The 21,625-nt window shown below is 43.9% G+C and overlaps 1 protein-coding gene across 5 annotated transcripts in view; it reads right to left on the bottom strand.

The window, feature by feature from the left end:
* Window positions 1-21,625, bottom strand: part of ASTN2 (astrotactin 2) — a 773,365-nt gene that overhangs the window by 448,692 nt on the left and 303,048 nt on the right. For all 5 annotated transcript variants that reach the window (XM_061604310.1, XM_061604311.1, XM_061604312.1 and 2 more), the window contains exon 5: window positions 4,511-4,618. In XM_061604310.1, coding sequence (XP_061460294.1) covers window positions 4,511-4,618 — 108 coding nt within the window. The remainder of the gene's footprint in view (window positions 1-4,510; window positions 4,619-21,625) is intronic.

The raw sequence follows: 21,625 nt of genomic DNA, 5'->3' as shown, positions 1-21,625 counted from the left end.
GCGGCGTCATGGCAATGAAGTGTCCGTTATTGCAAAGCGCACGTACTTTAAGCGGGGTATGGTGGAGTATGGAGCATGTGCTTTATAGCGAGGCTACTTTAAGTGACGCTACTTTAAGCGGGGTGTGCCTGCATTACTAGTCATCTGCTCTTGAGAGCTTCCTGTCTGCTGTTTTCTGTGCTAGCTGCAGCTTCCAGACCAGATACAAGGGCAGCCCTGCATAAAGCATGTCACATTAATTGAGTCTTGATTGCAATCATCACTACAACCACCTCACATCTAACAGGGAACTCGAGTGGTGAGTGCCAACAGGATTGTGGCCAAAGAGAGGGGCACTAAGAAACAAAAGTGAAGGATCAGCACGATCAATATAACTCCATGGTTTGTGGCACAGGGTGGGGGTGGGGGTGGGGGTGGGGGTGGGGGAAAACGCCTTCAAGGAACAGCCCAAGGAAGACTGACAATTTCCAGTAACTATACTAGAAAAGGAAAGGAACAAAAAAAAAAGGAATATGGAAGAGTAAAATACCATGATTGGAAGGGAATGAATGGCTGGAACACTGAACAGGAGCACTTCTTTCATAGCAAATGGTCTCTAGCAGGTGTGGAATGCTGATGGTCAGCTGGAGATGATAAATGGAAAAGTGGGAAGGGGTTGTGCTGTTTGGGCCATTTGCAGCTTATAATATCCTGCAAAGAGGGAGTGAGGACAGACCACTATATGTTCTTGTAGGTCCAGCTTGTTTCAATCTTCATAATTATTACAGCACACACCCCTTCCCCTCACTTCTTCCCCAAAATGCCACTATGCACAGAAATAGCATTATATGATTTTCCTTTTTTTCCCCTTTTTTGGTCCAGGATATTAAGACTTAGATATGCTAATTTATCCAAGATTGTGCAGTTCAAACGTTAAGAGTAGTCAAAACTTTTGATTAATGCTTAGCAATTTTTCACTTTGCACAGCACTGTGAAATTGACTGAATAAAGTAAGGAAACCTCCTGGAGTTTTTAAAAGTGTGTTAAGGTGAACAAGGCTCTCAGATAAATAAGCTTGCAGGCTCCTAGCAAGACTTTGCAGGGAAGGGGAAAGTGATGTTTGTCACTTTAGATACCATATATTATCTAACACAAAAACAAGTGATTCCAATGACAAAAAGTGAAACAAACAAGAACAACCAACTCTTAAGAAACCACCTCTTGGAGCAAACTAAGTAAAGCAGGAGAGCACAAGATTTTCTACCCCCAAGGCCCGCTTGAGGGGGCTGAAAATTACTGAGGCCCACCAGTCACAAAATAGCAGGGAGTAACAAAATGGTGGCAGATGGAGACAGAATTTGGCATAATCAGCTAACAATTATTAATTTTCTATTCATTTCTAATCCCCCTTTGGAAACTGCTAAATTCTTTGCTACAGCAACTTCCTTGTGGCAAGGAATTCTGTAATTTACCTTCCCTCAGGCTAAGTACAGATATGCAAGTCCACACAAGGAATGTTCATTTGGCAAGCCCCATATTGGAAAGTATAGGACAAACCATATTCTGCTCCAGCACACAAAATGTTGCACTTGAAATTTATCATAGAGAAACCTATGTTCAGATCTCACGAACTAAGCAAGTGCAAAGCAAATGCAACACTCTGCATTGAAAAACGCAGCAAACACAAAAAGGCATTGTTGGGGATTTGGATCAGGACTGTAGAGCTGGGAGAAGGGGTCCTCGGCAGCCATAGTGGGGGCTGCATCCCTTTCCAGGGAACCTTCGAAGGGACACTTACCAGCGGATGATGGTGCCAGAGCACAGTAGGTTAGTTTCTGCACACACTCACCCCACCACCACCACAATCCTCCATCTAGGCACGCAAACAAGAGGCATGATCAGAGTTCAAGCCAGACAAAAACAGCCATTCCAGCCAGACAAAAGCAGTCGAGGAGGGTGCAAAGTTAGGGATGCAGACTGAGGAAAGTCCCGAAGGCCAAATAGAGAAGTCTGGTGGGCTGCATTCATCCTCTGGCCCTAAGGTTCCCCACCCCTGCTCTACAGGACAAAGAGCAGCTGGGGGGGGGGAGTTAAAATACAGAGTTAAAGTTGGGCCTATCCCACTCTGGTGTGGCTACATTTTAAACATGGTAGATTTTGTTTGAAGATCTCCTGCACTGGGCTCACACCTCAGTTGTGAAACTGGGTTGTTCTGGAGTAAGCCATATTGCTCCTGTGTTGAATGTGTGATGTATTTCATAGATGCAAAGACCTAGACAAATTGAATTATAATTATGATGCTAAACAGTGTATTAAGCCACACAGGGATTCCTACTGTTTTCTAGCATAGCTGCAATACAAAATAATACTCTATGTAACTCTTCCCAATTAAGAGAAACCTGGATTATTTTAGCCAGTCTTCAAAGTTTCTGCCTCAGCTAACCCATCTCACAAGTATTTTCAAAGAAACACAGTCTAGAACCGTGCTTAAACTTAGCTCATTAAAAAATGTATGCAACATAGACCATCCCTTTCTGTCTATTATTGTCCTCTCCTCTTTACATAATGAAAGATTGTGCACTATCAGCCCATCCCTGTTTCCAAAATAGAAAGCCACACCTGTGCTTGTCCCAATGCATGGCCTAGGTGTGAAGGCAGCTTCACCTCGAAATGAACATCTCCCCCTGCATTTGTGCCAACATCTAATCAATGAAATAAACACCACTGTGTTTTCTCAGGATAGGTCAGGCAACTTTCTGATCCTGGGTCTTGCTATGCTTAAGTAAGGAAACTGAATGCAGAGCACAGAAACTGTCATACAAAACAGAAATTCATTCCTGAACTTGAATCTCCCCGTTTAAACTTCAATAATTCCTCACACTCGTTTTTCAAAAATCTCCTATTGCCACACCATAAACCAAAATAAATGAATACAAATGCACACACTATGCAGGCTGGAACCTCAGAAACAAGACCGGGGAGGGGAGAGAACTATGAAACAATGATTTTAAAAGAACTCCTCTCACTCGATCAAAGCTACAAGATGACAATTAGGTGATTTCACTGCTCACCTGTCATTGCTCTGCTATTGCCTTCAGCCTGCTCTATACATGCAGCAAAATGACATGGTAGAGTCCATGGGTGTTAGAGAGTGGACTGTAACACTTTTAGGTGAGAAATGCTTCCTTGGGGTAAAATAAAACATGTTAAAAAAAAAACTCCCTGCAAGGTAAATAATAGTAATAGTAGTATCAGGAGAAAAAAAGCCAACTCCTTGCCTAGCTGCACTAGTTATTTTTTCCCATTTACAACAAATTAGAACGTAAGCGCATAAGGCCAATGGCCCATCTAGTCCAGCATCTGCTCTCAAAGTGGTCAACCAGATACCTGTGGGAAACCCACAGGCAGGACCAGAGCACATAAGCACTCTCCCCTCCTACGATTTCCAGTGAGTGACACTCAGAAGCATACTGCCTCCAACTGGGAGGCAATGCGCAGCCATCATTCCTAGTAGCCTTTGAATTTATCCAATCCTCTTTTAATGCCCTCCAAGTTGGTGGTCATCACTGCCTCCTCTGGGAGGGAGTTCCACAGCTTAACTATGTGCTACATGAAGAAGTACTTTTGCTTTGCTTGTTCTGCTTTTGCTTTGCTTTCATACAGGGGAGCAATCATAAATGGTATCCCTTAGCTGTGGTCTAAAGCGGTACAGTCCATTCTACCAGCGCAGGACACAATGCACCACTTCATTCTACTGCAGGAAGAGGCTGGTGAGAAAGAGAAAGGCAAGTCTGACTCCTGGGGAACAGACGGGGTTGTATCCAAGTAGGTCGGGGGTGGAGGACCTCCGGCCCATGGGACAAATGACGTAGACTCGTATACAGATGCAGATTTTTGGGGAAATCATGCCTCCCTGCCCGCCCTACACCTGATGTCATACATAATGTCAGGTTTGGGACAGGTAAGGGCAGGGTTTCAAAGGAGCAAATGGAAGCTTAAAGTGGACTCCTGTTTGTTCTTTCACTGGAGCAAGACACACTCCTGCCATCCATTAGCTAACAGGTGATAGGAGCATTCTTTGCTCAAGGAGGGGGAAGCGGCTTCAATGGAAGCTACTTCTCCTCCCAGCACATGTCTTTGAAGCTGCCCCATGCTTCCCATTTCCACCTCCAACATCAGTGATTTCAAGGAGAAATGTAGGAAGGCTCACAAGGGACAAGGGACAGGTAGGTTGCTCTGTCATATCCATTATTTTCAATGGTTCTACTCTGAGTAGGACTAGCACTGGATACACCGTCATGTGTTCAATCCACGACGGTAAAGGCTTTAGGTTTGATCAAACAATTTAATGGAGCTGTTTCCTATTTACTACATTCATATCCTGCCCTATTTTTCCCCATGTGGCGGAATTCAAGGCGGCATGTGTGGGATTCCCAGGCAGCCTGCTATCCAGTCAGACATGCATAGCTTTGGCAAGGTTGCTGCATCTTTCACTGACCACGGACATGGGCATTCTGTCATATGTCCTCACCTTTGCTACGTCGCCTGCTCCTGTATTGCTCGGTATAGAAGGTCAACTGAGTTTCATCGTCTGCTTCAGAGCCAGAGTTGCCTTTGGCACGGCCAAACCCAATCCCACCTACAAAGCAAGAAATCAGAGAATTAGTACTAATGTCCATGGCAAGCAACTGTCAAGAAAAAACACATTTTTACCCACCAGATCCTTCCACCTTTGGAAATCCTAAGATTCCTGTCCCCAATGATTTTGAAAATGTAAAGAGAAGGGAAGCTAAAGAAAAGAAACAAGAAAAGTCTTATGAGAATATTTGGCATACACCGCCTGCTCTCATGGAAGGTTAAAAGGAAAGTGGCCTTGAGGGGCTGACAGTGGCCCTTTGGAACACCATTAAAGTATTTTCCTGTTCTAAAAATCCTTTATTATTCTACACAGAAGTGCAGTCTCCACACTTCTTGGCAAAAGAACTGCAAATGGAAGTGCTGCCCCTCTGCCCCGTGGAAATCTTAATCACTTCAAATGAAGGAGGCAGAGAACTAAACTGAAAGAAGCTTGAGATGCAAAAGACATTTTTACTTCCAAGTAATGAGGACTAGCCTCTTCAAGAGAGATTTGGTCCTATCAAGAGGCAATATAAATGTTTAGCCTGACAGGAATTAAGAATCACTGACTGACAATGTCGGGTTGTTGGGAGGGGCAATGTAAGGTTCCAAACAATCACTATAGGATACAAAAAGAGTATGCTTAGATTTGGTCAGGTTGAGCATCTGACTGGTAAAAAATAGATTTGGTCAATGAAGCAGTCAGATACTGTCAAAACACAGCCAATATTTTTTTTAAAAAAAGAAGCACTGACTGTAATAGAGCAAAAATGTCAGTTTAAATATCAACAAGTCTGATGCTTCTGCTAATTACAAACACAATTTGTTAAATGTTATTGTAAAAATAACCAAATTAACACTGCAATATTTAGTTTGTTCATACAAGGTCCAAATGACTCAGCTGTTTCTCCAGGCTGCTGAGCTGTTACACAGAAGCAGGTCCTCTCTCATAATCCATGTTCCTCCTGAGGTTGAAACGGTCACCTAACTTTGCCAGGACAGTCTCATCATAATGCTTATGGCACTCTTCAGGAAAGGTACATATTTTACACACATTGTTGACTCATTTGCCTGTAGCACAAAGCAGTTTTCTCAGTCTGGTGCCCTGCAAATGATTTGGACTGTATCTCCCATCAGCCACCAAAGCTGATGGAGTGTGTTCTCCAAAGCCTCTGCAGGGCACTAGGTTGGAGAAGCCCAATCATTCACAGAAGATTTAGAGAAGTTCTGCTGTGGCATGTCCCAGATCTTACCGATGGCCCACGTGCTTGCCCACCACATATTTAATCATTGAGCAGAGAACCAAAGTCTCCAACGAGAGCCAGAGGAAAACCATTGTGGAACCAGTTAAAGAAAGGGTCAACAGTCCTCAAATTATCAACGACATGTTTGGAGAGACTATCCTTACGGTGGTATTATCTTGGAGCCTGTGTTTGGAGAAGCATCTGCTCAACTACCTTGCCTGCAGACTCAGTTCCTGAATGAGATGATAAACAGGGTTAGGAGCCCACAACGGGGGAAGGAAAAGGCAGATATAACGAAGTGTTTCTAATTTTGGAGACACAGCCACTATCTGCCTGCCTTCTTTAATATTATGAATGGTACGAAGATAAGGGAAATGAATCATATTTATATTGACTACTGACGTTAATCCAGCCTTACCTACTCTTGAACTTTTTGACTCACACCTTTTTTATTGATATAGGCGCTAAAAATAAGGAGACTCGCCCCTGTTCTTATTTGTTAAAGCAAGGATCCATTATAGAGCCAGATCATTTGAGATTAGCAACCACCTTCTTGTCCTTGGGAAACCCAAGGCTGGTCTCCCACATTCCAAGGAAAGGCATTCAGGCAGGCGATCTCAGCCTCTGACACAGCCAGGAAACAAAGGGGGAGGAACCCTTTGTTTCTCGCAGCAAGCATGCTATAGACGTGTATAAAATGATGCATGATAAGGAGAACACGGATAAAGAAAAGTTTTTTCTCCCTCCCTCATAATACTAGAACTCAAGGACGTCCAACAAAGCTGAATGTTAGAAGGTTCAGAGCAGACCCCCCCCTCAAAAAAAACATTATTTTCCACTATGGAAACTATGGAATTTTCAGCAAATTGGCCACTAACTTGTATGGCTTTAAAAAAAGGATTTGAGAGATTCATGAAGGCTATCAATGTTACTGAGAGCCAGTGTGGTGTAGTGGTTAAGGTGTTGGACTACGACCTGGGAGACCAGGGTTCGAATCCTCATACAGCCATGACGCTCACTGGGTGACCTTGGGCCAGTCGCTGCCTCTCAGTCTCAGAGGGAGGCAATGGTAAACCCCCTCTGAATGCTGCTTACCATGAAAACCCTATTCATAGGGTTGTCATAAGTCGGAATCGACTTGAAGGCAGTCTATACTTCCATACATCAATGCTACTAACTCTGATGGCTTTGCTCTCCTTCCACTGTTGGAGGCAGTGTGCTTCTGAATACCAGCTGCTAGGAATCAAAAGGGGGAGCGTGCTGCTGCACTCAAGTCCTGCTTGTGGGCTTCCCATTGGGGCATCTGGTTCGCCACTGTGAGAACAGGACATTGGACTCAATGGGCCACTGGCCTGATCCAGCAGGGCTCTTCTTGTGTTATTAAGCAAGAGGATGCCATAGGCAGGCCTATGCAGCAATTTTCATGACTGATGACTGTGTATGGTTCTGCAACATATGCTGCCATCTACACAGTATGATTCCTGGCCTCATGGACTATTTGACTGATCAAATAATAGGCAGCCGTGAAGCTCATTGGGAAATGTCAGCCGAATCATGTTTGCAGTCTAACACACCATACAAATTTAGTATGAGGATGAAAAGGTATTTTTTTAAAAATGTGAAGCACACTGAAGAATGCCATACACACCCTTTTTAAAACTTCAGCTGTTGGAGAGCAAACCATTAGTTGAAATCTTGAGACTGGGGTCTCCTAGGCAAGAAAGTACTTCACTCTGTCACCAATAAGCGATTATGGATATCTAAATATTAAACCAGGGGTTGCCAAGAGATACTATGCAACTGATTTTGTAGAATCTAAAATATTGTTGTCATGTCAAGGTCGGCATATTATTCATCAGCCTAGGAAGGCATTGCCACACAAAATGGGTTGTGTCCAATTCCAGTCTTACTCAGTGAATGGGCAAGACTAACTTAGATCCATTAATTTCAATGGGTCTATTCTGCGTAGAACACAGTAGTACACTGAGTAGAACTTAATTGGCTACAACCTAATGAGTTTATTTTAAAATTATTATTTTTTAAAATGCATTATTTTGGAATGGTAAATTCCAGGATTATATTCAACAGTATGCATTATTTTTATTATTGTTGTTGGCTTTATTTGACTGGTCTTGCAAGTCTGTATTTTTTGGTCTTTACCTCATTTTGCTCCTAAAAGGTAAAGGTGTCCCCGCACTTCTAGTGCGAGTCGTTTCCGACTCTTAGGGTGACGTCTTGCGACATTTACAAGGCAGAATGTATATATGGGATGGGATTACCAGTTCCGTCCCCGGCCTTTCTTTACCCCCCAGCGTATGCCGGCTACTCATTTTACCGACCACGGATGGATGGATGAGTGGACCTCGACCCCTTTTACTGAGATTCGACTTCCTCCTTCTGTTGGAATCGAACTCCGGCCGTGAGCAGAGCTTCAGCTGCGTTACCACCGCTTACCACTCTGTGCCACGGAGGATCTTACTCCTACTCTTTACCAATAGGAAGTTAACACAATAAAACTCTTTAACCACAAAGCCATATTTCCTGTCCTTCTCTGTCATCTACAAAACAGAGATTCTAAAGTAAAGATGGATGGTTGACCTTTATCAGGAGAAGGACAGGGGGACTGCAACCCTGTTATTCTTGTTTGATCTCTCAGCAGCTTTTGATACCATTGACCATGGTATCCTTCTGGGCCAACTTGGTGAGATGCCTATTGGAGCCACAGTATTACAGAGGTTCTGATCCTATCTCCAGGGTCGTTTTCAGACAGTAACATTGGGTGATTGTCTTTCATCCCCCAGCGGTTGTGTTTTGGGTTGCCGTAGGGTATTATCTTGTTCCCAATGCTGATTAACATCTATATGAAGCCCTTGGGAGCAGTCATCAGGAGATATGGAGCAAGGTGTCAGCAGTACGCTGATGATACCCAGCTCTATTTATCTGTAACATCTTAATCAGGAGAGGCCGTGCAAGCCCTGGACTGGTGCCTGGACTAGCTGGTGGGCTGGATGAGGGCCAATAAACCGACTCTCAATCCTAGCAAGATAGAGGCACTGTGGGTTAGTGGTTCCCAAATTTGGATAATTGGTCAGTTGCCTGCTTTGGATGAGTTCGTACTCCCTCTGAAAGAGCAGGTTCATAAACTGGGCGTGCTCCTGGATCCATCTTTGTTGCTAGAGGCCCAGGTGACCTCAGTGGCTAGGAGTGTCTTTTACCAGCTTTGGCTGGTGAGACAGCTGTGGCCGTTTCTAACGGGGATAGCCTGACCACTGTTGTCTGTGCACTGGTAACCTCCAGACTGGATTACTGTAATGTGCTCTATGTGGTGCTGCCCTTGAGCTTGGTCTGAAAGCTGCAGCTGGTGCAAAATGTGGTGATGCAACTGCCACCAATATATCACCCCATTGCTGAAAGAATTGCATTAGCTACCAGGCTAAGTTCAAGTTTCTGGTCTTGGCACCCTTATATACCCAGTCGATCACTACGCTCTGCAGTTGAGGGCCACCTACAGATACCATCTTATCAGGAGGTCCATTCTGCACACCATAGGAAGCGGACCTGTAGAGTTGTGGTACCTACACTTTGGAATTCCCTCCCCTTAAATATTAGAAGTTGCCATCTCTGTTATCTTTTCAACGCCCACTGAAGATCTTCCTCTTTCAACAAGCCTTTTGAATAGAGACCTTATCCCAGCCTGTGTCTCTGTTACAATTGCTTTTTAAGATGTTTTTACATCTTTTTTTAAAAAAAAGATGTTTTTAAATATATTTTAATATATTTTAAAGTCTGTTTTGATGTTTTAGAGTGATTTTAGTGTTTTTGTTTCCTGCCCTGGGCTCCTACTGGGAGGAAGGGCGAGATATGAATTAGATAAACAAATAAATAATAAAGAAATATGCAGGGAACAAGGGGACAGCAAAAATAAAAGTCCCCTAACTACAACAACAACCACTTCTGTAAGATTCTTCTCAAAGAGGAATAAATTATTATTCTGGGTGGCTGCTAATCGAGCCCTCCGGCTAAGATCCAGCAACGTCTGGGGTGTGATTTGCTGGCAACTCCTTTACCTCCTGTCCACCCCCTAAGCTTTTGCACTGGGACAACTGTCAGAGCCACACGGCAGATATTAATAGAATTATGATTTCGCTGAGAATTATGGCTTGAGCACAATCTGATTAACACAAAGCCCTGCATGCAGCAAGCTTCTTCATACAATATGGTGCTCTGCTTCTGGCTTGCTGCAAGCCCCAGGCCCTGAGGGTCAGAATGTAATAAGCAGGGCTTATTCCTTTTCTTTCTTGTTTCCCCACCCCTCACCTGGAATCCTCCATTTCTGCATTCAGATAGCTTTTTTGCAAAGCACCAGCATTTATGCTTTGTTCTGAAGCCATTGTTTTCCTGCATTTAACTGACTAGTGACAGTCCTTCTTTAATGATACCTAGCAATTACACCCTAACTTTGATTTGGGGGAAGAGTCAGGGATGTCTTTAAAGGGGGGGGGAGGCTCATGTAGGTACCAGACTTTATCATTACACTTTTACCCTGCCCTTCCTCCAAGGCTCTCTCTCTCTGTGGGTGTGGGGTGTGTGGGTGTTAACTTTCTTCAGTTCTCAGCCACTGCCCCCTCCTTCTCCAGACATTAATCTCCAGATGGCACTGGAGGCATTTTGACCCTTCATGAGGACAATTAACACACCACAGAGTGTACAGCCTATGATACCATACATTGCCACTAATGAAGCCTGTTTTAAACTATCATCGTCTAGGACCAGCTATTTCAGAATAAATTAATGCAGCATAAAGGAGGAAAATGTGTAATGAGACTGGGGGCCCTCAGGCTTCAATTCCTTGCTGTCAGGACAAGAGTGCTGTAAGGATACAATAGTCCCTATTCTCATCTATTAAATGCTTGAGGGTATGCATTTTAACTTCTTCTCCATTATAGTTTACAGTGGTGCCACCAGGCTTTGAGAGGCAGGAGTTCCTGGCTGCACTCAGCAGAATGAGAGGGAGAGGGACTTTCAGCTCTCATCTATGGGAAACGCCCAACAATTTAAGTTAACCCCAAATGTGATATGTGGTGGATTGTGCCCTGCTTTTTTTGGGGGGGGGTGGGTGGAGGGGTAGGGGGTCGAGAGTCAGCACCATGCCTGGGAGTGGGGGGTGTTGCAGGGCTCCCAAAATCTGGAGCCTCAACTGCTACCAAGCATGCATCTTAAGGGAACTAAGTGCACTAATGAATTATCCAGTACTATTCAAGTCTTGAAGCCCTAAGGAAGATAGCAAGGGGCTAGGAAAGATTTATTCAGCGCCTAAGGAGAATTCTCATGTTGTGGTAGTTTATTAATTTACATGCCAAAAAGGCTTCTAAGCGGTTTACAAGTATCAAGTGATAAAATCCAAACATAATTAAAATACACCAGAAAACAATTCCATTAAAAACTTCCATAATCAAAACATACAGTAAAGCAAGCCAGTTAAAAAGTGTAATAATTAAAGCCATTTTTAAGCATTCCCAAGGATGCTTGCACAGTGAGAGAAAAGAACGTCCCTTCACCTCCCACCCAACTTCTGGGAATGTTTCTGAAGTATAGGAAATGCTTCAGGATCAGATGCTAGCAAACCATTTAAGCCAAGAACCAGAGACAAATATTTCAAAGGAAAATGTGCTGCGGCCTCTGCAACAGAACCTGCCACTGGCACAGACTCAGTCACACGCTCTGCGCTCTTTCCCGGCAGGTCTGAAACCTTGCCAGGCTTTGCAATACTTTGGAAAGTGCCCCCGTTCAGAGGATATCTATAAAAGCCCTTTGGGGGGAGAGTTTGGACTACGTCCAGCCTCCTTGTTGTGCTGGTCCAGACATTTTGCTTCCTGAAGCGGAGCTCAAATGGCACCCGCCTGTCTCACTGGGGTCTTACAGCAACATCCATTCCTGCTTTCATATATTCCCCTTTCTACAGCTGTCTTGCTGTGGTAGATGAAGCAGGCTGACCCTATTCCTTGGGCTCACGTTGCTTCCATATTCAACTGTTCCCCTGCAATATATCTGCACTTTATTCTCCCGAACCCCAGCCCCCCAAGGACTCTTTCATATTGGAGTATGGAGAGCATCTAGGAAGGACAGGGACACACACACACACAGAGACATTTAAATAAAAAAAAGCCTGCCAGACAGGCTGAGACAGTGGACTGTTATACCCCAGTCCATTATCAGGATGGATATTTCCCAGTGTAGGCCCCCAACTGTCCCTTGCTTGAGTGGTGGACTTACAGTGCAGCACTCAGACAATACCAGTGTGCTAAGTAGGCAAGGGCCAGAGGTCAGGCTCTGGTATTTATATTGCCCCAACTAATCCAAGCTGATGTCATACACCAGTCTTCATTGAGCTATGGGCAGCCTCAGGGGAGGGGCTTTCCTAAAGTTGTTCAGTGGGAGCTTTTTTTCTTTTTACTTCTGCAAAATTAAGGCTTTCCTGTTGGAAGTGGGGCAAGAGCAACTCCTGTTTTGTTCTTTTGTTTATGTTCCAGAAGGGAGGTAGAGTTCGGGTCCTCCAGCTGGCTAGTCTTGACTACTTTGACCTGTGATGCTCTGACTGACTTCCTTCCATCACAGACTGATATGCTGAGGGAAGCTTATCTGCCCCTCCTCCTTCCACCCTTTATTTCTTCTCTTCTCGTTCTTCTCTTCTCCGACTGTCCAAGAGAGAGGAGACACCTTTGTCTCTGCTCTCTCCCTCCTGAGCCATGAGGGCAACTCCCAAGCTTGGGCATTGTGCCTCCAACTTAGTTAGAACTAGGTATGCCTTTCCAATCTACTATGTATTTCTCTAAATAAAGTAGCTTTTCTTATTTTTACTAAGTCTTAAGTCTCAGTGATCCTAATGCAGGGTAAAAGTCTGCCACTTAGGTAAACTCACACACTGGCACACACACATCTCAGACCCCTGACAATCTCTGCTCATTTATACAAATTTACATATCCCCACAAATAGCTCCTTCTTGTGTTAAGATGATGTTGCTTTGGCTACTTAAGGACCAACGCTTGGAGAAGGCTACTTGTAGGGTGAGTTATTTTGAGTTCTCTGCTATAAATGCACAGCCTCCTTTTGCCATTTATTCTGAAAAACAGAGTCCTATGCATCTTCAGGAGCAACACCTTGAGTAGTAGGGCAGCCCCTTCAAGAACTGTCACCACAATAAACCAGTTAGTAAAGCCCAATAAACTAAATGTTTCAATAACCCAGTTCTGTCTCTAAGGGGCCACAGCACTTTTTTTGGTTTATGTACATCTCTCCTTGCAGGCAATGATTCTCCCCAAGAATGCGAGTTTTATATCCATGATTTAGTCAAGGGAAACCGAGGAGCCTCTGCTCAAGAGACTCAAAACCCACCAACGTTGTTTTCATTCCTCTCTTAAGCAGTTAATTAGTCAATTAAAAGCGCTCACTGGCTAAGGAGGTCATCACACACACACACACACACCAGAGGAGGAAGGGGGTGCTTCTGCATGACTCCAGCCCATAGCACAGCTGCCTGCCCCCCTTCGCCCCTCTGTTTTGGTTCAGATGCCGGCTGCGTCTCCATGATGGATGGTGCTGACAGGTTAAATTACCCAGGCCACACATCTTCAGAAAGTCAGTGACAGGGATATTGCATTTTCTGATTACCTAGAACCTGCACAGGGTTTTAAAACATGGGGATGGGGTAGACCAAAGTGTGGTTGCACAAGCTGGAAATGAGATCAGTATCCTGGCTCACTGCAAAGAAAGAAAGAAAGAAAGAAAGAAAGAAAGAAAGAAAGAAAGAAAGAAAGAAAGAAAGAAAGAAAGAAAGAAAGAAAGAAAGAAAGAAAGAAAGAACTGGTCAGAGGACTAGTTTACATCTTGAGAGAGGTAGAACAAGCTGAGAGATGGCGACCCCAGTCCCTGGCTGAGCAGGGATTTGCACTCGGTTCTTTTCCGTCCCAGTCCAACATTCTAATCACTACACCATGCTGGCCCTTTAGAAAGAATTTGATGGGAAATTACAATAAATCCACTTGGTGCTAGGTATTTGTTTTTTATGATAATGATGGTTATGATTACCACATTATTTTTATTCCACTTTTTAGAAACATGGTTTTTCTCTTAGGGAAGGGCAGCAGCTCAGAGGCAGGGCATCTGTCTTGCCTGCAGAAGGTCCCAGGTTCAACCCCAGTCATAGGCAGGTAGGGCTGGGAGAGACCCTGCCCTGAAACCGCGGAGAACTGCTGCCAGTCAGTGTAGTCCATACTGAGAGCTAAATGGACCGATGCTCTGACTCAGTATAAGGAAGCTTCCGATATTCCCAAGGCATTATACAAAATAAGGAATTAGAAATGCATGTATTGACTGTGAAAGGAAGGGGAGAACCCCTTAAGAACAGCAACACTTGAGCTTTCTTAACACTGTGGGGAGTCACTACATGGGGGGTGGAATGCAGTGGGGGGGGTGAAGCAATGGAAAATAATGACCCAAACACACACACTTACCTACCTGCCCCCTCTATCTCTAAGAAAACAACAAACAAGCAAACAAACTGCAGCTGTTACCATAGCTTCTGCCAGAGACACATCTCAATCAAGGTGTTTGGCTTCGCTAATCCTGTTTGCTGATTTACAAGCTTGATAATCCACTCATCTGACAAACGTAGGGCCTCAGCCCCCTACAGGGCTTAATTCCAGCTTGCAGGAGAAACAGCAACTAAACTGGAAGTTGCCTTTCAATCATCACCACCACCACCACCACTCCTGTTTACACAGAGGCACCAATTCCAATACACAAGACCATGACTGAAATTAAAGAGTTAGGGCTCTTCCTGTTTACTAAAAATCTATCCTGATTTGCTTGTATAAAGCTTATGCAGAGGTTAAGCTATGTCCTGTCTTTATTTATCATTCATTCTGATTTGTTTGCAGGGGGGGTTGTATGACAATCATTTGTCCTGTTGTGATTTGAGGAGTGTTTATAGACCTTCCTGTTAATCATTAATTCAACCCACACTTATCAATGCATTTCCCAGACATTTTCCTAAAGACAAAAAGCCAGTTTCTTTTCTAAAAAGGGATTTCTTGTATTAGGGCAACACAGTGCTTTAATCCACTGTAATTGTGCAAACCTAAATATACAGTATGTGCTTGAATCCCTCCTGCAAAACATTGGTCATCTGGAGGGACCCTTAAGAGCTATTATCTCCCAGGAGGCTCTTGACATGACTGGACCAACATCACTATAGGAATATGACAAAAGAAGTTTTAACACAACCACATCATTAACTTCCAGGCACAGCTTCGGGGTGGCCACCACTGGCTTAGATACCATTAAAAAGGGGGGTTGGGGTTGGTCAAATCAAAATGAAGTCTTATGACGAGTCATAACAAAGTCTACACTGTCAACCAAGCTATCACCTCCAAAAAGCCATGGAAAAATGAATACACACACAGTCAAGTCCTCTGAGAGAAAATTAAACTCACAACAGCTCTGTGAGGTAGAGCAGACTAAGAGGCAGTGGTTGGCAAACAGTCCCAGGACAGAGCTGGGGGGGTGAGAGAATTTTGTTCTCTCCAGTCCTCTGGTCTCTCGAGTCTGGTCTAACCCCAGGGTGGGAAGCATCTGGCCTGTGTAACTAATTAGACCCCAAAGCCTTTCCCATTGGAACCACTTGGCCTTCTAAGCCAAGCCACACTCACCTGTATATCACCTGATGCTATATTACATCAGGCATGGGAAAAGTAAAGTTGAAGCTTTAAACAGATCAGATTCAGTATTGTTTGAGTTTTGTATCTTATTTCATCACAATGCTTTTGACAGACATCAGATATATTCTGGAAATCATCCTCCGAGTATATCTGGCCACTTCCAAATGTAGCACGACCAGAAAAGATGCCAAATTCAAAAGGAAGAATCAGAAACATGCTCTTAAATGTGTACACCCATTTTTTTCTTTTGCAGATGCAGCTTGAAGTTTAAACCATTTGCTATACCATATCACCTCAGTTTCATCATTTTATCTTCTAGTGATAGTTCTGGTTTAATTTGTTCTAACACCCAATTATTTGTCTTTTTCGCAGTCCAGGGTATGCACAAAGCTCTCCTCCAACACCACATTTCAAATGAGTTGATTTTTCTCTTATCTGCTTTTTTCACTGTCCAACTTTCACATCCATACACAGAGGTCGGGAATACCATGGTCTGAACGATCCTGACTTTGGTGTTCAGTGATACATCTTTGCATTTGAGGACCTTTTCTAGTTCTCTCGTAGGTGCCCTCCTAGCCTTCTTCGCCCTCTAAATATATGAAGGGGTTGTCAAGAGACACAGAAAATGGAACAGACTTGTTCTCTGTTCCTGCAGAGAGCAGAAATTGTAGGGCAGCAGATTTTTGCTAAACATTAAGGAAAAAAATTCTTAATGATACGAGCTGTTCAACAGTGGAACAGGCTGCCGCAGGGGTGGTGGGCCCTCTTATGCTGGAGGTATCTTGGCAGATGCTGGGTGGCCATCTGTCAGGGATCCTGTAGCTGCAAGATCCTGCAGTAAGTCTAATGAAATGACTTCTAAGGTCCCTTCCAACTCTCAGACTGATAAAAACTTACCTGGGAGTAAGTCCCATTGAACTCAATGGGGTTTAGTACTAAGTAGACAGGGATTTATTTATTTTATTTTTTTATTATTTCAATTTATATACCGCCCTTAGCAGAATAGCTCTCAGGGCGGTGAACAAACAAGATAAAATACAATATATCATAGTAAAAAATCACAAAAACATGTACAAACAAACAACAGAAAGCACAACAAAAACGAAATACAACTCAAATTAAGAAGGATACATATTAAAAGGGATATGGTTGCACTGCACATGGGGGTGATGGCAGAAAAGTATGTGGGGAGCAAAGGGGTGTGAAGGAATGGAGCGAGTGTGCAGTACAAGAGAAGAAGAACTGATGTGCAAAATGTTAGGGATCAGATCTCTAATAACAGATCGATAATGATTGATAATGAAGGAGGTGGAGTGGCAGGATCATAAAGATGAGAAGCAAGAAAGATGCCTTGAGCTGAGGTGCTCTGTCTGAAATGACTGAAAGATGCAGCTGGGGAAGGTGAGCAAAGAGGTTGTTATAATCACCTGCTGGACACAAGTGGTCAGAACACAAGCAAGATCTGTAAGCAATAAAATAAAGAGAGGAAAGGATGGATCTAGGACAGGGGTTCCCAAACTTTCCCCCCTCCCATGGAGAAAAATAAATAAGTGACATGACACTAGAGAAGGACTTGTAGCCAGAGTGGTCTGAGGAGGAGGAGGAAGAGGAGGGGCATCCGAGAGTGGGGTCCAGTCATCTGGGACGTATGGATGAGGTTGATGGGGAGGAGCCAAGTGATCTGCATGTTGACAGCTCAGGTGCAAAGGCACCAACCACCGACACGCTTGAGGACATCAAGTTGCCAGACCGTTCCACTTCCCCACCTTCAGCAGTGGATCTGCCTCCCAGCCCGCCTCTTGATCCTGAACCGCCTCCAGCTCAGGAGAAGATGAGCAAGAGGACCTAGCTCAGGCACCCCCACCTCCATCACCACAGATGCCCCAGATGATGCACAGGGGCAAACAGGCAGAACCTGTCAAACAGCCTACTCGCAGGAGTGCCCACTTGCTTGCCCAGTCCCAAGCAGAGAGAGAAGTCCCACACGAGCAGTCATTCACCCAGTCCTACACCTACGCCTTTGCTTTGTGATCTGAAGGCTGTGTGATCTGTAACCTGATCTGTGTCCCAGTGCTGTGTTAAGCTGTGGATTAAAGCTGTTGGCAGTAACCAAGCTGACAGTCCCAAGTCCGAATCTGTTGGTGAGCCAGGACACACTTAAAAATCGCTGATGGTCTTGTTGGACCACTTAATTGTTTTTCCCCCTGCCTGTTGTAGCAATTGTAATGTTATCTTCTAGATGCTATATGATTTTTAACTGTATTTCTATTGCTTCTTTGATTTCTTCCATTGTATTTTATGGTATTATAATATGCATTCCATAGACTTCAGACTGCAATACAGTAATATACAATATAAGAAATAAAAGCAATATAAATAGAATATGGATATCTAATGTGGACATGGCACAGACCAACAGTATGAAGCTCGCAGACCTCTGGTGGCCCATGGACCAGTCTGAGAACCCCAATGGATCTGCCTCCCAGCCCACCTCTTGTTCCTGAACCGCCTCCAGCGCAGGAGACGATGCTGGAGGTGGAGCAGGAGGACCTGGCTGAGGCATCCCCACCTCCATCGCCACAGATGCCCCAGATGATGCACAGGGGCACTGAAATATGCCTTACCAGACTATGACAATCCATTTTAAAATCCCCAGGTTCCTGACTGTAGGAGTATTTAACTTACTCCAAGGGTTCAACCACAGTGCCCATTAAGTATATCGCCCCTTTCAATCAGTTCCTGCACATGCTGAATGTAAAACTATAAAGTAATGCAGATTAATTGTTGTAAACCGCCCAGAAAGCTTCAGCTAGGGGGCGGTATACAAATGCAATAAATAAATAAATAGGAGACGCTCAAGAGGAAGTAAGGAAGGAGCAAGATTTGAGAACCACAGAGATGTGGAGGAAAGGGAACTGGAGAAGTGGCAAGATGTCAAGATAATAAGAAGAAACTGTCCCTGTTGAGGGGAGGAGGCATAGCTCAATGATAGTGGTGGAACAGGGATGAGGACAACTGTGGCCCTCCAGAGGTTGTGGGGCCCCAGCTAGCATGCAAAGTGAGAAAGATTACAATGGTTCGCTGTCTAGAGAGAGAAGCATGAAGTCCCACTATAGCATAAGAAGGTCAGAAGAGCCCTGAAGCTGGATCAGGCCAAAGGCCCATCTAGTCCAGCATCTTGTTTTCACAGTGGCCAACCGGATGCCCCAGTGGGAAGTCTGCAAGCAGGACCTGAGCGTACTTGCAATGTCCAGCAACTGGCATTCCGAGGCTTACTGCCTCCAATAGCACAGCATGCTCTGCGTTCCCCTAGTCCTCACGCCCGCCCTCCAATGTGGGAGCTTTCGGTGAATTACAGCACAGCAGAGGCCTGAGAAACGCATTAAGCACAGCCCAGATCAGCAGTAAATTATTCCCGTAGGCAGAATGATCTATTAATCACTTATTTATTTTAAAGGGGAAAGGAGCTCATTTAACCTTTTTATTTACCTTTGGCAGTCAAGATAAACACCATATTTCAGCGCCAGCTCTTATCACCTAACAGCTTTATACTTCTGGGTCTGGACTCTGCCAGCTGCTTTTAACACAGGGTTTTCCTTTGCTATTTTCCCCCTGGCTTCCTTATGAGTGTGTGCAGTTGTTGAAAGCAATAATGGCAGAGCATAAACACCGTTCCCTGAACCCGCACGACAATGTGTGGGAGCTGTGGTCCTTTTTGTGGCTCCTAAACAGAGTTCTGTTGGAAACCTGAGGTGGTGGGGCTTGTTGTTGTTGTTTATTTAAAATTGCAAGCCCACAAGGACAGACAAATTTGTTTTAAATGCAAGCATTAAAGAAAGGTTTGTAGCACCTTAAAGACTATCAGATTTATTATTTTCTGATGTTGCAGGACTCCTCTTCTGTGTGTGTGTGTGTTGTTGTTGTTGTTATGTGCCTTCAAGTCGATTACGACTTATGGAGACCCTATGAATCGGCGACCTCCAAGAGCATCTGTTATGAACCACCCTGCTCAGATCTTGTAAGTTCAGGTCTGTGGCTTCCTTTATAGAATCAATCCATCTCTTGTTTGGCCTTCCTCTTTTTCTACTCCCTTCTGTTTTCCCAGCATTATGGTCTTTTCTAGTGAATCATGTCTTCTCATGACGTGTCCAAAATATGATGTGTGTGTGCTTGCTGTTTATAAGACTTACACTCTCTGAAACAGAAAGGCATGATAGCAATATATACTAAGTAGAAGGAAACCAAAGTGTTTTGATTCCTAAGGTTACCTTAAGAAAAAGGAATGAAATATCCGCTGCCTACGGCTTGGCTTTCTCCTCATTCCTGAAAATGATACAGCATGTGCAAATATATGTAACAATACGCAAAATATGCCTGCTCCTGCTCTTTAGAATATATTTTCAGTGTTGTCTTGGATTCTGAATAAGGAGTACAGCTATTATGTGGACATGTTAAATTTCTGGCCCCAAAGAAGGCACCAAATCCTCTTTTTATGTATCTTGAGGTCATACCAAGAATGGTGGGAAGCAAGCTCAGGCACGGGACCAGGCGTGTAGTTGTCAGGGGTCTCGGAGGGTGTGGTCTTAGACAGAGCTTGGAAAAGTTACTTTTTTGAACTATAACTCCCATCAACCCAATCCAGTGGCCATGCTGGCTGGGGCTGATGGGAGTTGTAGTTCAAAAAAGTAACTTTTCCAAGCTCTGGTTAGACCCCTAACTTATTTGGGAGTAGGGCCCCAGCTTGGTCCATATGTCTCCAGCATCCAACAAGCCAATCAGCTTGAAAGGGGAGTGTGTTAGCCACTGAGAAGAATCGTCTAACATGCTTCCTTGTCCTTTCCTGTGGATTGGAGCCAATTAGGGTTAAAGGAGGTGAGTCAGCCACTGAGAAGACACTTCTCAGTAACTAACACACTCCCCTTTCATGTTGATTGGCTCCTAGGGGCATCTTGTTGTTGTGGCATTAGGCTCACATGGAAAGGGCTGAGGAGTGTGGAGATGATGATGGACAGCAAGCAAGTGGAGGGCGTAGATGTGAGGGTGGAGTGGTGTGACTATCATGAAGGGACTCTGCAGTTCTGAATTTGTCACTATGCTACTACAAGGGACAGGTTTTGACACTGAACAGGTGGTCAGTGTGTGTCTGAACTCTACTTCAAACCATGTGTGTGACAGGATAGCCTGACTGAATGCTGAATGGATCCTCATACAATAATAATAATAATAATAATAATAATAATAATAATAATAATAATAATAATAATAATAATAATAATAATCCATGCATGTGGAAAACTAACATATCAGTGTCCCTTTTCTCTTATATGCTGCTTCTCTATGTACAGTGATTTATTTTTATTTTGTTTTTTGTTTTTGATACAGCCCAGACAATTACACAAAGCCCAACTATAAGGATATGCATGACCCTATATTTAAAGCGCAATGCCAAGATTAGCCATTCAATAATTTGTTTTGAAATTTTTACATTTTTTATTGGAATTAAACAAGGTGTTTTAGAATAAAGATACAGATCGGTTGGGCTGGGGGGAGGGAGAGAGGGAGAAGGGAGAGAGGGAGAAGATCATCATCTTTATAACTTCTTACAAAGAAGCCAATCATCACATTGAGAAATAATGTGTTGATGATGCCACAGCTGCAGACAGAAACAAAGAGCAGAAGAAATGAAACTATCCAGAACTTTAGTATAATACCAAGTAGTTAACACCCCTCCCCCCAAAAAAAAAGAAAATGTGGACAAGGTTGATCCTTCCCTTATAGGACCGATTATAAAATATCCCTTAGGAACAGGCTGGCCTACAACAACGCCAGGGAAACAGCAGAGATGACCGACAATGGCTACAGGTGCAGTCAGAATCTTATCAAATGTTGAACAATTGGTTGCCAAAACACTGCCTTTGTTTTGTGGTTGGGTTCTGCCAAACGCTTGGAAGGATTTGGAAGCAATATCTTTATATAACAGAAGTTAGAACGAATGGTTTAAAATTTAAAAACATAACCAAATGTTGCAGTATGGATTGTTCCTGTTCAGGGTTCCAGCCAGTCATGCC

Source organism: Rhineura floridana, chromosome 20 (genome assembly GCF_030035675.1).
Source record: "Rhineura floridana isolate rRhiFlo1 chromosome 20, rRhiFlo1.hap2, whole genome shotgun sequence".
In the NCBI taxonomy this organism is placed as follows: Eukaryota; Metazoa; Chordata; class Lepidosauria; order Squamata; family Rhineuridae; genus Rhineura; species Rhineura floridana.
Note: the sequence above shows the minus strand (reverse complement) of the source record. Positions and strands in the feature narration are given on the sequence as shown.